The 15022-nt window shown below is 46.2% G+C and overlaps 1 protein-coding gene across 1 annotated transcript; it reads right to left on the bottom strand.

The window, feature by feature from the left end:
• Positions 1-1175: 1175 nt before the first annotated feature.
• On the bottom strand, positions 1176-2818 carry LOC123046943 (probable WRKY transcription factor 70). The gene is made up of 3 exons (XM_044470399.1): positions 2404-2818; positions 2176-2280; positions 1176-2015 (listed from the first exon to the last, which is right to left on the bottom strand). The coding sequence occupies exons 1-3, from the start codon at positions 2673-2675 to the stop codon at positions 1499-1501; spliced, it is 894 nt and encodes a 297-aa protein (XP_044326334.1). The 5' UTR covers positions 2676-2818; the 3' UTR covers positions 1176-1498.
• Between the last annotated feature and the right edge of the window lie 12204 nt (positions 2819-15022).

Raw genomic sequence — 15022 nt, 5'->3', positions numbered from 1 at the left:
CAAACCTCAATATGACGTCTCAGCATGTGCTCTCACACATCCAGAGGTACTCGTCCCACGAATATTTGGTCGTGCCATAGGCAAGCATCCGCAATGTAGCTGTGCACTTCTGTTAACCAGAGAATCCAATTCTTCCTACTACATCCTTTTTCAAGATGAAGTAGTCATCTTAGGCCCGGACGCCATTGTAGAAGTAATCAAAAACAATTTTTCGTATCTGAAAGCATCCATGAAAATTGTCCGCAAATAGGGCATCAGGGGCGAATCAACCATCATCGTCAAATGCCCCTATACCCTGTTTCGATTCAGCAACCGATGACTCTTGATCGATGCCTTGAAATTGAGAACATGCTCTTTTGCACGCTCCACGTCTACAAGGTCTGTCTGCATCATCGTCATTTCATCTGCATAATCCTCATTGTCAGACGACTCATCGCAGTGCTCATAGATGTACTCCATGTACAAATCCATTGCTTAAAAGAAGGGAGAAAATTGCCACAAATTTAGCACGAGCATTTCACCAAACACTTGTCGGGTGTGGTGACCCCACGGACGACATCCACACGCGAGGAAGTTACTTGTTTGGCGGACGGACTAGAGGTGTGGAACGATAACGTAGGCAAATCAGCGTGGCGATCGGCTGGAGCGGCGGAGGTCCAATGAGGCCTTGCCGGGTGTTAACGGTGGTAGCTGCGTTAGGGAGAAAGCGAACACGGAGAAAAAGCGAAGGGATGAAGATGCAATGTTCATGTGTGCTTTGGGTGGGCCTGGGGTGTCGGTGTCCTACATAGTGATGGTCCAGACTCTTGCAAAGCCGCTCAATTTACTTCCAGTTTGCGGTACCGATGCACGATAATGTTCGATAGCAAAGTGTGTCGTGCACATCCGAACAACTCGGTTTGAACGTTTGCAAACGATTTGAGGATTCATTTTGGAGGATGCCCTAACCAGGTGAACGAAATATTAAGGATGGCCAAATGAGTGTATGACATAAAAAAGGCTAGGGTGATCGAAGACGTCCAAGGCTTAGCAGAGCTATTAGCAGATATATTTGGCTAAATTTTCTCTAGGAAGCGGGCCAACGCCCGGAATTGTCGGCCGACGCTGCGCCACTGGCCCTCCGAGTAGGCTACGTAACTTTTTACACAAGTGCTAGGGTGGAGTGCAAAATATACTGAACTTTTTTCACATCTCAGCCATTTTTTTCCTGTTCATTTCTCAGCCACTTGGGAGAATCAAAAGTCTCGGCTCGGCTAAAAGGCTAACGAGCCAAAACACCGCTCTCAACATAATCCACGTACACATGCGTGTAGCACAATAGTAGCAAAGATGCAGCTTCTACCTGACACTACGCAGAAAAGAAATGTACAAACTAAAACTACGACGCGCAATCAGGAAGACCGGAGATCCGCGCGACCATTATTTGCATATATATATATATATATATATATACGCGTCGAGTCGATCGGTCGATCCTCCCGATCCACAGCTCGACCGATCAATGGTCGAGATCGTACGGCAGGAGGTCCTCGAGATACGGGTAACCATCGAGATCAAAGAGCTGTTCAAAGGCACCGGCACCACCGTACTGCAGGGTGGACGTGACGTCGCCCTGGTCAGGCCAAGCCGCCGCCGCCGCCGCTGCGCCGTACAGGGCAGAGCTCACGGGGGTGCGGCTGCTCAGCACCTCCTCCAGGTCGCCGCCCTCAAGCTTCAGGCCCGACAGCTGCAGGCCGGACCCCGTCGCGGCGTCCTCGTCGACCAGGTTGGTGTTCGTTGTGGTCGTGCTGGTGCTGGCGCCATGAACAACGGCCGGCGCGAAGCTGATGAGGCGGCAGCCGGCCGCGGTGCCGGTCAGGTGAGGAGCATGCGGCGCCATGGCGGCGGCGGGGTCCCGGCAGGTGTGCACGCCGATGTAGGTGACCTTGAACGTGTCCGGGTCGTCGTCGCAGCGCTGGGCCTGCCGCCGCGCCATGCACTGCTGGTCGTACTTGTGCGTGCACCGGAAGTAGGCCCTGTGGACACAGTGGGAAACACATCCATGGCGCTTGTCAGTTCACAGAGACCCATCGGGGGATTAATTACAGGCAGCGTTGGTTGTCGCAGAGCACTATTGGCGCCACACTTGTGTTTTTTTAGCCGTTTGGTGAGAATGATTGGAGGGCAGAAACGTACTTTGAGTGCTTGGAGTTCTGTATCTCCTTCTGCCCGTACTTGCGCCATGTCTGCCCGTCCTCCAAGCTCTTCATGTTCTTCGTGACGACGGACGAATCCTGGGTCCTGCAACGCCCAAGAAAGAGGAGATTTTACAAACATATTCCAGTTCATCACGATATACTAACAAAGTATCCAGTTTATATTAACTAATAACAGATCAAGAATCATGAGCTCGAGCCGCCTCACCTTGTCCGACAGGCCTTGCGCGGTCCTCCACCGGCGATGGACTTCCTCTTCCCGCCGCTGCTTGCGCCATCGGTGACCTCGCTCTCGCCGGCACCGGCGCTGGCCGCGGCCGCGGCCTTGGCGGCGTGGATGGCGCGGGAGAAGGTGTGGAGGATCTGGTCCATGATGTGGCCGGCCTTGGGGGAGTCCCGGAGGAGGCCCTGCAGCTGCGTCGCGAACTCCTGCCCCTTGGCCAGGTCATCCATCACCTGCTCGTACGTCGCCATGGACATCGATCGAAGCACGAGCACGTGAGCTCGAACACTCTCCTGCTCTACCTAGCTCGCGCGCACAGCACTACCAGAGCAGCCAGCCAGTGATGTGGAATTGTGGAGCAGCAAGGCAAGGGCAGGGAGAGCTTGAGGAAGGTAGGTGGAAGTATCGTATATATCATGGCCCGCGATTGGCCAGATGCACGCATGTGGGAGAAACTCGCTTCCTTGGTGTGGAGGTATTGTCCAAGGGGGAAGCACCCCGGAAGGAGCCGCGCCGGTGACGGGTGCGGGTCGTCAGCGGATGACGAGGGCGCGGGTGATGCGGGTGGCGGGGGTGCGTGCCGCGTCATTGTTGGAACTATTTTACCGCGCTCTGAGGATCTGAAGATCACCTCTGTTCTGTATCCATCGCACCGTCGTATGAGATTCAGTCATCGACGTACCAGCGAGCTCCACGTCGCCCTGCATCAACGGCACACCTGATCCATGGTGACGTGAAGTCACTATTTTTCTATCTTAAAGATCAACGCAACAGTTATACGTAAGTAGACTGAATTTTACAATTTAGGCAAGACGATTTCACAGTAGAAGATCCTTTGAAAGATTATAAAAAGGCTGAAAGAAGAAGAATAAACATATTTTTTGTTAGAAAAGGAGGATTGCCCTGGCTTCTGCATCAAAATAATGCATGCATCATTATTATTAAATCAAGTAGACATCAAGTACGTAGTTCCATACAAACTCGCAAGACAAGTTGAAATGAAATGAAATAAAAATCGCCACAACCGTATTGTTGAACCGTCATTCAAACCAGTTGTAAGTATTTCATGCTACCGCCTCCCAGCTGTTGCACTCATAAGCCATATGCTCCTCGGTTTGCGCATGGCTGAATGGCAACCACATATGGATCCAGCCAGTTGCCTGATAGATGACCTGCAAAATTTTGGTGATGGTTTGTCTGTCAAAAATCACATCAGTGCAACAGTATCATATAGCCCAAATTAATGCACACACTCCAACTCGAATATGCACCGCTATTTACCTCATTTAGCCACGTTCCAAATAACGTGACACTGCTATTTAGGAGGTTAGACATTAAAGGCCACATATAATGTACGCCATAGTAACTTGGCTAGTGGGCATTTGAGAAAATGATGTTGGACATCTCATCTTGATCATAGAAAAAAATATTGTTTACTACCCTCCCAACTATATTGTGCCTAGTTGTCCTTAGTCAATATCACTTCCTTGTGAAAATAGATACCTCTATTCTTAAAGGCACCTTAATTTTATTAAATCTAAATATATAGATTTCAATGAGAAAACCCCTGACACCAAGAGTTTCCGGTGTATTTGATCTGGCTCATCAGAAAGGTTAATCTCCATCAACCTGCATACAAGATGTAGCCATCTATCACATCTCTCCCCCACCAGGGATCTCCAGAACCGGATGTTTAAGGAAATCGATCCTATTATTGCACTTACGAAAGCGTCTTTACGTTGTACAATGTTGTAAAAGGTTGGATATTGCATGGCTAGTGGTGTCTCCCCTAGCCATGTATCTTCCAAAAATCTAGTAGTATTACTGCTCCCTCCAATGAATTTGGCCCTATTGGAAAAGACCACCTTTGTCCGCATCAACCCCTTCCAGAAAGGTGAATCATTTGGCTGCACGTAACCTGTGATAGGGTCTTGGATTGCAAGTACTTGTTGTTGGGGAACGTAGCATGCAATTTCAAAAAAATTCCTACGATCACGCAAGATCTATCTAGGAGATGCATAGCAACGAGAGGGGGAGAGTGTGTCCACGTACCCTCATAGACCAAAAGCGGAAGCGTTTAGTTAACGCGGTTGATGTAGTCGAACGTCTTCACGATCCAACTGATCCAATTACCGAACGTATGGCACCTCCGTGTTCAGCACACGTTCAGCTCGATGACGTCCTTCGAACTCTTGATCCAGTAGAGGGTCGAGGGAGAGTTCCGTCGGCACGACGGCGTGGCGACGGTGTTGATGATGTGATCCGCGCAGAGCTTCGCCTAAGCACTACGACGCTATGAACGAGGTGGTAAACTTGTGGAGGGGGGCACCGCACACGGCAAAGAACAATTGATGTGCCTTTGGGGTGCCCCTGCCCACGTATATAAAGGAGGGAGGGAGGAGGATGGCGGCCTAGGAGGGGCGCGCCAAAAGGGGGGAGTCCTACTAGGACTCCCTAGTCCTATTAGGATTCCCCTTTCCTTTCCTTTTCGGAATAGGAGAAGAGGGAAAGAGGTGGAGGAGAAGGAGGAAAGGGGGCCCGCGCCCCCACCCCTAGTCCAATTCGGTTTGGGCTAGGGGGGTGGCGCGCGTCCACCTGGCCGCCGCCTCCACTCTTCCACTAAGGCCCATGAAGGCCCATTAATCCCCCGGGGGGTTCCGGTAACCTCCTGGTACTCCGGAAAATGTCCGAACCTATCTGAAAACTTTCCGATGTCCAAACATAACCTTTGAATATATCAATCTTTACGTCTCGACCATTTCGAGACTCCTCGTCATGTCCGTGATCTCATCCGGGACACCGAACAAACTTCAGTCATCAAAAACACATAGCTCTTAATATGAGTCGTCATCGAACGTTAAGTGTGCGGACCCTACGGGTTCGAGAACTATGTAGACATGATCGAGACACATTTCCGATCAATAACCAATAGCGGTACCTGGATGCTCATATTGGCTCCTACATATTCTAAGAAGATCTTTATCGGTCAAACCGCACAACAACATACGTTGTTCCCTTTGTCATCGGTATGTTACTTGTCCGAGATTCGATCGTAGGTATCATCATACCTAGTTTAATCTCGTTACTAGCAAGTCTCTTTACTTGTTCCATAATACTTCATCCTGCAACTAACTCATTAGTCACATTGCTTGCAAGGCTTATAGTGATGAGTATTACCGAGAGGGCCCAGAGATGCCTCTCCCATACACGGAGTGACAAATCATAATCTTCATCTATGCCAACTCAACAAACACCTTAAGAGACACCTGTAGAACATCTTTATAGTCACCCAATTACGTTGTGATGTTTGATAGCACACAAGGTGTTCCTCCGGTATTCAGGAGTTGCATAATCTCATAGTCAGAGGAACATGTATAAGTCATGAAGAAAGCAATAGCAATAAAATTGTAACGATCATAATGCTAAGCTAACGGATGGGTCTTGTCAATCACATCATTCTCCTAATAACGTGACCCCGTTCATCAAATGACAACACATGTCTATGGTTAGGAAACATAACCATCTTTGATTAACAAGCTAGTCAAGTAGCGTCATACTAGGGATACTATGTATTGTCTATGTATTCACACATGTACTAAGTTTCCGGTTAATACAATTCTAGCATGAATAATAGACATTTATCATGATATAAGGAAATATAATTGCCTCTAGGGCATATTTTCTTTAGTCTCCCACTTGCACTAGAGTCAATAATCTGGATTACAAAGTAATGATTCTAACACCCATGGAGTCTTGGTGCTGATCATGTTTTGCTTGTGAAGAGGCTTAGTCAACGGGTCTATAACATCCAGATCCGTATGTATCTAGCAAATTTCTATGTCTCCCTCCGCAACTTGATGGCAGATGGAATTGAAGCGTCTCTTGATGTGTTTGGCTCTCTTGTGAAATCTGGATTCCTTTGCCAAGGCAATTGCTCTAGTATTGTCACAAAAGATTTTCATTAGACCCGATGCACTAGGTATTACACCTAAATTGGATATGAACTCCTTCATTTGCTGCTTCCGAAGCAGCTATGTACTCCACTTCACACGTAGATCCCGCCACGATGATCTGCTTGGGACTGCACCAACTGACAGCTCCACCATTCAATATAAATACATATCCGGATTGTGACTTAGAATCATCCGGATCAGTGCCAAAGCTTGCATCGATGTAACCATTTACGATAAACTCTTTGTCACCTCCATAAACGAGAAACATATGCTTAGTCCTTTTCAGGTATTTCAGGATGTTCTTGACTGATGTCTAGTGCTCCACTCCTGGATTACTTTGGTACCTCCCTGCTATACTTATAGCAAGGCACACATCAGGTCTGGTAGACAACATTGCATACATGATAGAACCTATGGCTGAAGCATAGGGAATGCCATTCATTTTCTCTCTATCTTCTGCAGTGGTCGGGCATTGAGTCTGACTCAACTTCACACCTTGTAACACAGGCAAGAACCCATTCTTTGACTGATCCATTTTGAACTTCTTCAAAACTTTATCAAGGTATGTGCTTTGTGAAAGTCCAATTAAGCATCTTGATCTATCTCTATAGATATTGATGCCCAATATGTATGCAGCTTCACCGAGGTCTTTCATTGAAAATTCTTATCAAGTATCCTTTTATGCTATCCAGAAATTATGTACTATTTCCAATCAACAATATGTCATCCACATATAATATTAGAAATGCCACAGAGCTCCCACTCACTTTTTTGTAAGTATAGGCTTCTCCAAAAGTCTGTATAAAACCATATGCTTTGATCACACTATCAAAGCGTATATTCCAACTCTAAGAGGCTTGCACCAGTCCAAAAATGGATTGCTGGAGCTTGCACACTTTGTTAGCACCCTTTGGATCGACAAAACCTTTTGGTTGCATCATATACAACACTTCTTTAAGAAATCCATTAAGGAATGCAGTTTTGACATCCATTTGCCAAATTTCATAATCATAAATGCGGCAATTGCTAACATGATCCAGACAGACTTAAGCATCACTATGGGTGAGAAGGTCTCATCGTAGTCAACTCCTTGAACTTGTCGAAAACCTTTCGCAACAAGTCGAGTTTTTAAGACAGTAACATTACCGTCAGCGTCAGTCTTCTTCTTGAAGATCCATTTATTTTCTATGGCTTGCCGATCATCGGGCAAGTCCACCAAAGTCCACACTTTGTTCTCATACATGGATCCCATCTGAGATTTCATGGACTCAAGCCATTTCACGGAATCTAGGCTCATCATCGCTTCCTCATAGTTCGTAGGTTCATCATGGTCTAGTAACATGACTTCCAGACAGGATTACCGTACCACTCTGGTGCGGACCGTACTCTGGATGACATACGAGGTTCGGTAGTAACTTGATATGAAGTTTCATGATCATCATCATTAGCTTCCTCACTAATTGTTGTAGGAATCACTGGAACTAATTTCTATGATGAACTATTTACCAATTTGGGAGAAGGTACAATTACCTCATCAAGTTCTACTTTCCTCCCACTCACTTCTTTCGAGAGAAACTCCTTCTCTAGAAAGGATCCATTCTTAGCAACGAATATCTTGCCTTCGGATCTGTGATAGAAGGTGCACCCCAAAAGTTTCCTTTGGGTATCCTATGAAGACATACTTCTCCGATTTGGGTTCGAGCTTATCAGGTTGAAGCTTTTTCACATAAGCATCGCATCCCCAAACTTTAAGAAACGACAACTTGGGTTTCTTGCCAAACCACAGTTCATATTAACGTGAATGCAGTCGTCTCTAAAGCATAACCCCAAAATGATAGCGGTAAATAAGTAAGAGACATCATAGATCGCACCATATCCAATAAAGTACAGTTATAACGTTCGGACACACCATTACACTTTGGTGTTCCAGGTGGCGTGAGTTGCGAAACTATTCCACATTGTTTCAAATGAAGACCAAACTCGTAGCTCAAATATTCGCCTCCACGATCAGATCGTAGAAACTTTATTTTCTTGTTACGAGGATTTTCCACTTTACTCTGAAATTCTTTGAACTTTTCAAACGTTTCAGACTTATGTTTCATTAAGTAGATATACCCATATCTGCTCAAATCATCTGTGAAGGTCACAAAATAATGATACCTGCCACAAGCCTCAACACTCATTGGACCGCATACATCGGTATGTATTATTTCCAATAAGTCAGTAGCTCGTTCCATTGTTCTGGAGAACGGAGTTTTAGTCATCTTGCCCATGAGGCATGGTTCGCAAGCACCAAGTAATTCATAATCAAGTGATTCCAAAAGGCCATCAGCATGGAGTTTCTTCATGCGCTTTACACCAATATGACCTAAACGGCAGTGCCACAAATAAGGTGCACTATCATTATCAACTTTGCATCTTTTGGCTTCAATATTATGAACATGTGTATCACCACGGTCGAGATTCAACAAAAATAGACCACCTAACAAGGGTGCATGACCATAAAAGATATTACTCATATAAATAGAACAACCATTATTCTCTGATTTAAATGAATAACCGTCTCGCATCAAATAATATCCAGATATAAAGTTCATGCTCAACGCTGGCACCAAATAACAATTATTCAGGTCAAAAACTAATCCCAAAGGTAGATGTAGAGGTAGCGTGCCGATGGCGATCACATCGACCTTGGAACCATTTCCGACGCGCATCGTCACCTCGTCCTTAGCCAATCTTCGTTTAATCCGTAGCCCCTATTTCGAGTTGCAAATATGAGCAACAGAACCTGTATCAAATACCCAGGCGCTACTACGAGTGTCGGTGTACAAAAATATGGACTTTTCCGTACCCCTTACTTGTGCACGGGCAGTCGTAGCCGCGCCAGCGGCAAGGCTTGGTAGGGCAGTAGAAGACAGAATACAAGACTACCAAGATAGCATTCAAGAAAGTGAACAAAGAGCTGAAGACAAGCTAGACCTCCCCCGGCAACATCCTTTCTGGGGTGCACTAGTGCAGAACCGGGCAATAGCACCGGTTTGTAAGGCCCTTTAGTGCCGGTTCCATAACCGGCACTAAAGTGTGGGCACTAAAGCCCCCCCCCCCTTTAGTACCGGTTCAGCATGAACCGGTGCTAAAGGGAAACCACGTGGCACGAGCCAGCTCCAAGGGCCTGGAGCCCTTTAGTACCGGTTGGTAAGACCAACCGGTACTATAAGGTTTGGGGGGTTTTTAGTTTTATGATTTCTTTTTCATTTAATTTTGTGTTTCCATTTTAATTCTTTTTCGTTTGCTGGTATTTTACGATACTACACATTGTACACGTTATGCATATATATATATATATATATATATATATATATATATATATATATATATATATATATATATATATATATATATATATATATATATAAATAGAATTTCTAGTAGAACCAATCATGCATATATATATCATCAATGTCTCACAAACCATCATATTAATTAATTCACACATACACACATGTATAGCTATATACAATTTCTCATACATATGCATGTTAGCCTTCGGAGCCAGTGGCATTAGCCTAATTGGTGCCTTCGGAGCACGATGACAATTGGAAGTGGTTTCATGGGGGCGGTAGCGGGTAATAGTATTCTCCCTTCGGATTTATGACCTGGTCGAGCAAAAATCCCGCTATTTCCTCTTGAAGTGCTTCTACGCGCTCCGTTTCTAGGAGCTTCTCCCGCACCTCTCTGAACTGTTAAGAAGGAGATCAATATGCATGTGTATTAGTTGTGTGACTAGATATCTATAATGGTGTAAAAATTGTGCATAGTGTTTTGACAAGCGTACTCATTCCTGTCTTTGAGATCTGCTCCTTTCGGACGCCATCATGCGAATGTTCTCGCAAATGCAGAATGCACACAGATCAGTCCCCTGCGCCTGCTTCAGGGCCTTTACGAGAATGGAATTTGATCAGATAATAATTAATCAAGCATGATAATTAAAGAGATGGCAGCTAGCTAGCTAGCTAGTACTACTTAATTACTTACCTTGGGTCTTCCCCATTTAAGCTTTTCTTTCCATTCGCCTTCCGTGACGCTGATGAACCTTGCCCAAGCCCTGCCCGCCGACAAAACAAATGAATAAAGGGGTTATTAAATAGTTCATATCATGAAATGACGAACTAAATAGGCCGAGATATATAGTTAATAGTGATTGAAATTACCTGTTGACTATCCCAAACAAGATGTTATAGTCAGTTTTTTCTTTGAGTAGTGAGTCCAGTATTTCAACTGTTCCGGCGTCAACTTTAATGATACACAAGACCCAGTGATATCTGCATGCACACACGTTTGCATGTCTTAATTAAGCGGGCATATGTAAGCAAAAACATGTAGCTAGCTAGTAGGCAAAAACAGAGAATTTGTAGTACAAGACAGTGTGACTCACTGGAAGTTGTAAGGAAGTAGTATATCTTCATTGTATTTGAGGCGCTTCAAGAACTCTAGCATGCTGTCCTCTACGGCCTTTTGATGACGTGCATCTATTTTCCATGTGTATTCATTAACGGTGTTTGGGTCAATGAACCCAATGCCATAGCGTCCACCTTTTCTCATTTCATAGATCTTCATCCTGCATATAATACCACAGAAAAGAATATAGTGAGGATAATTACAGGTAATGATTGATCAAAAGGATCACTACAGCTAGCTTGAGACTTAAATTACAGAAAGAAATCACTTACAGACAATAGCAACTGACGATAGATTTGTCGAGTGCGTCTTGATTGTATAACTGAAACAGTTCAGAATACTCAACGGACACAGCTTTCTCATGGTAGTAATGCTCCTCCTTGACATTCACCATGAGGGACAATCGATCGGAAATCTTGGTAATGTTCATGTACCATTGATGCAATTCATACATTCTCGTTGGGAGGTTCTTGACCTTGTCTGGCTCGACCAAAGGTTGGCCCCGGACATATTTCCGTTTTATTTCATCCTCTCTAAGCACAGGCATGGGCTCGATCTCGAGGAGTTGTCCAACAGTGATTTTGAGACTTCAGCCTGCATTATATGCTCCTCCGTTATTACCACATTGCCCACCTCATGAACGTAAACTGTTTGCCCACAATAATATTGGGTGCGCGTACTGTCACGTGTTGTTGGCACAACAAGCGAGGGGATCGATTGCACCGCCTGTTCTCCCAGCTGGGGAATGGTTTTCCCACATTTTTTGACAGCTGCTTCTTGTTTGCTCGATCCCGAGCTCGCCTCCTTATGTAGACGTGCTCGATTTAACTTCCTGATGTGGCGCTCATAGTCTATGTCAACAGGCTTGGGAGCTGGTGGTTGAGCCATACGAATGAAGTGGTCAATCGTTTTCTCAGGCACTTTCTCCCTTGGCGGCGGTGGCGGTTTCGGTGCAAAATGGGCTTCCACCTCGGACTTCGATATGGCTGCGATTTCCTCCTCGGACCTGTCATAAGCCCTCTGCGGAAGAGGCGTGAGGCTTGGACCATATTTATATCGCTTGCCTCCGCCTGTACTTCCTGTACTACCTCGACTCGTACCACTACGCACCATAGCTGCGGGGTGTCTCTTCTGTGATTGTTGAGGTGGCGGAGACGGCTGACGGGGCTGAGTTGGACGAGGAGGAGTGGCCTCCTGAAGCTGTGCCGGACTTGGAGGAGGAGTGGCCTGAGGTTGTGCCGGACTTGGAGGAGGAGTGGACGTCTAACGCTGTGGCGGACTTGGAGGAGGAGGAGTGGCCTGACACTTTGCCGGACTTGGAGGAGGAGTGGCCTGACACTTTGCCGGACTTGTTGGACTTGCAGGAGTGGGAGACTGCTGACTCGGTGGCGGACTTCGACGAGGAGTCGGCTAACGCGGTGTGGGTGGCCTTCGAAAGATGATGCAATCCTTTTTCCATAGGATGATATGATGTTTGGCGTCTCCGAGAAAGCGCTCGTCGTCACCTCCAGGATAGTCAAGCTCTAGCTCCGAATATGGGTCCACCACCTCATCAACCAAGACACGAGCATAGCCCGCTGGAATCGGGTTGCAATGGAAGGTTGCCTCGGGGGGATTTGTAAAAGCAACGGTGTCCGCCACCTTCATGGATATGTTCTTCATTTTGACGTGTAGCTCGCAGCTAGTGTTCTCCGTGATGTCATCCATGGGGTATCTACCCAGCATTGCATCATCCGGGGCGGAACCCACACTGCTTCTCGGCATGGATGGGGCGGTGCTATCCAATGCTGGATCATTCGCTAGCTGCTGCAGCTGCTGAGACCCCCTTTGCTGGGTAAGTGAGTCGATCTGCTCCTGCTGCCGCTGGAATTTGACTACCAATTCCGCTTGACTTGCTTCTAGGCCTTGAAGGCGTTCATAGTCCCGCTTCCTCTGCTCCTCCTCCATCTTCCTCTTCTTCTCCTCCGCAATCTTCTTTCTCGCACGGGTTCTGTAGTCGGTGTTCCAGTCTGAAAACCCCTCATACCACGGAATAGCGCCCTTGCCTCGTGTTCTTCCCGGGTGTTCAGGATTTCCCAGGGCACGCGTAAACTCGTCGTTCTCTCTGTTGGGCTGGAACACCCCCGATCGTGCCTCTTCTATTGCAACAAGTATCGCATCGTCGGCTCCCTTCAAACTTGCCCTCGTCGAAACATTGCCTGTCTTCGGGTCCAACTCCCCCCCCCATGCGCATAGAACCAAGTCCTGACCCTGGGGGGCCAGCTCTTAGTAACCGGAGTGGCACCTGCATCCTCCATCTCTTTCTCAGACTTATCCCACTTAGGCATTGCCACCACATAGCCACCTGGCCCCAGCTTATGGAACTTATCCCATTTTTGGCATTCTTCTTGTTTATTCTCGACCGTTCCTTAGCTAATTCCGAATCCTTGAATTTCACGAAATCGTCCCAATGAGCACGTTGGTTCTCTAGTGTTCCCTCGAATACTGGAGTCTTCCTTCCTCCCTTGACGTACTTGTCCCATTCACGATTCTTGTGGTTCTTGAATGCAACCGCCATCTTCCTAAGAGCAGCGTCCTTGACTTTCTGCATATTTGCTTCTGTGAAATGATCTGGTAGGGTGAAATGTTCCATGAGAGTATCCCAAAGCAGATCTTTTTGATTCTTGTCGAAAAAAGTAACATCTAGACGTGGAGCAGCGTCCTCTTTGCCTTTTTCACTACTAGAAAAACCGCTACTAATGGCGCACCTAATTTGGCCATTAATGGCGCATCACTGGTGCGCCATTACTAGCACGCCATTAGTAATTTTTACTAATGGCGCACCAGTGGTGCGCCATTAGTATCTGGTATACTAATGGCGCACCACTGGTGCGCCATTAGTGCCACGGTGCGCCATTAGTATGCCTCCCAGGGGCCATGTATACCCAGGTGCTTTGGCATACTAATGGCGCACGACAATGGGATGCGCCATTAGTAACTTCGGCATACTAATGGCGCATTGTTTAGTGATGCGCCATTAGTGACGCGCCATTTTGAATCTAGATCTGGATCGTGATTTTTTGCCCATTTTTTGCTCTTTTTTTGCTTGTTTTTTGGCACGACATTATTTCAAATTTTGTTCCTGTTTTTGGATCTTGTACGTTCTTTTGCCATGGTCTTTTGCCGGAGAGGAGTTCGCCGGAGAGGAGGAGGAGGAGGTCGCTGGAGAGGAGTTCACCGGAGCATCAGAGAGGAGGAAGGAGAAACCATGAGGGGATGGGAGGAGGAGCTCACCGGAGAGGAGGGAGGAGGAGCTCACCGGAGAGGAGGGAGAAGAAACCATGAGGGGAGGGGAGGGGAGGGGAGGGGAGGAGAGAGGAGGAGGTCACCGGAGAGGAGAAGTATGGTGGAGGAGAGAAGGGAAGATGGAGTGGAGGAGAGGAGGAGATGGAGTGTAGGAGAGGTGGAATGAAGAGATAAGGAGGAGAGGACCACGACCAGCCATATATACGGCATACTAATGGCGCACCGCGGGCAGGTGCGCCATTAATATTTTTTTTTATTTTTTTGATTTATTTTGAATTTTGAAGGCGGGAAGATACTAATGGCGCACCATGGGCAGGTGCGCCATTAGTAATTTTTTTTATTTTTTTGACTTATTTTGAATTTTGAAGGAGGGAAGATACTAATGGCGCACCATGGGCAGGTGCGCCATTAGTAACTTTTTTTTATTTTTTTGACTTATTTTGAATTTTGAAGGCGGGAAGATAGTAATGGCGCACCATGGGTAGGTGCGCCATTAGTAAGTTTGAATTTTTTTGAATTTTTTTGCCTCTCCAGATCTTAAAAGCCCCGTATCTTTTTTTCTGTTAGGTTTTTGAGGATTTTGAAAATGTTTAACGGGGTTCCCCCAGTTAAATTTGGATGTAACTTTTCGAGTAGATGATTTTTCATATAAAAAACTTTTTCATGCGAGTTAGTATGCAAAAGTTATGCCCATTTTTACAAATTCTCGCGAGATTTTGCAAATGAAGTCAAAATTCATATTGGCAAATTTTCCCAACAACTAGGCCACATATCACATGGGAAACTTATTTTCTTTTATTTTTTTGACATTTTTATCATTTTCTTTTATTTTTTTTAAAACTGAAAAGGCGATCAGGGGGGGGGGGGTGCATTCGGTGGAAGTGGTGGCCAAGTTACTAATGGCGCAC

The sequence above is a fragment of the Triticum aestivum genome, chromosome 2B (genome assembly GCF_018294505.1).
Source record: "Triticum aestivum cultivar Chinese Spring chromosome 2B, IWGSC CS RefSeq v2.1, whole genome shotgun sequence".
Lineage (NCBI taxonomy): Eukaryota > Viridiplantae > Streptophyta > Magnoliopsida > Poales > Poaceae > Triticum > Triticum aestivum.
This window is presented reverse-complemented; position numbering and strand designations above follow the sequence as displayed.

What these genes read in the sequence shown, in the direction of transcription:
- LOC123046943 (XM_044470399.1), bottom strand. Translation starts at nt 2,675, where the DNA reads ATGTCCATGGCGACGTACGAGCAGGTGATGGATGACCTGGCCAAGGGG. An exon ending in CGCAAGGCCTGTCGGACAAG is followed by an intron (nt 2,281 to 2,403) that starts GTGAGGCGGCTC and finishes TGGGCGTTGCAG; the next exon opens with GACCCAGGATTCGTCCGTCG. An exon ending in CAGAACTCCAAGCACTCAAA is followed by an intron (nt 2,016 to 2,175) that starts GTACGTTTCTGC and finishes CTGTGTCCACAG; the next exon opens with GGCCTACTTCCGGTGCACGC.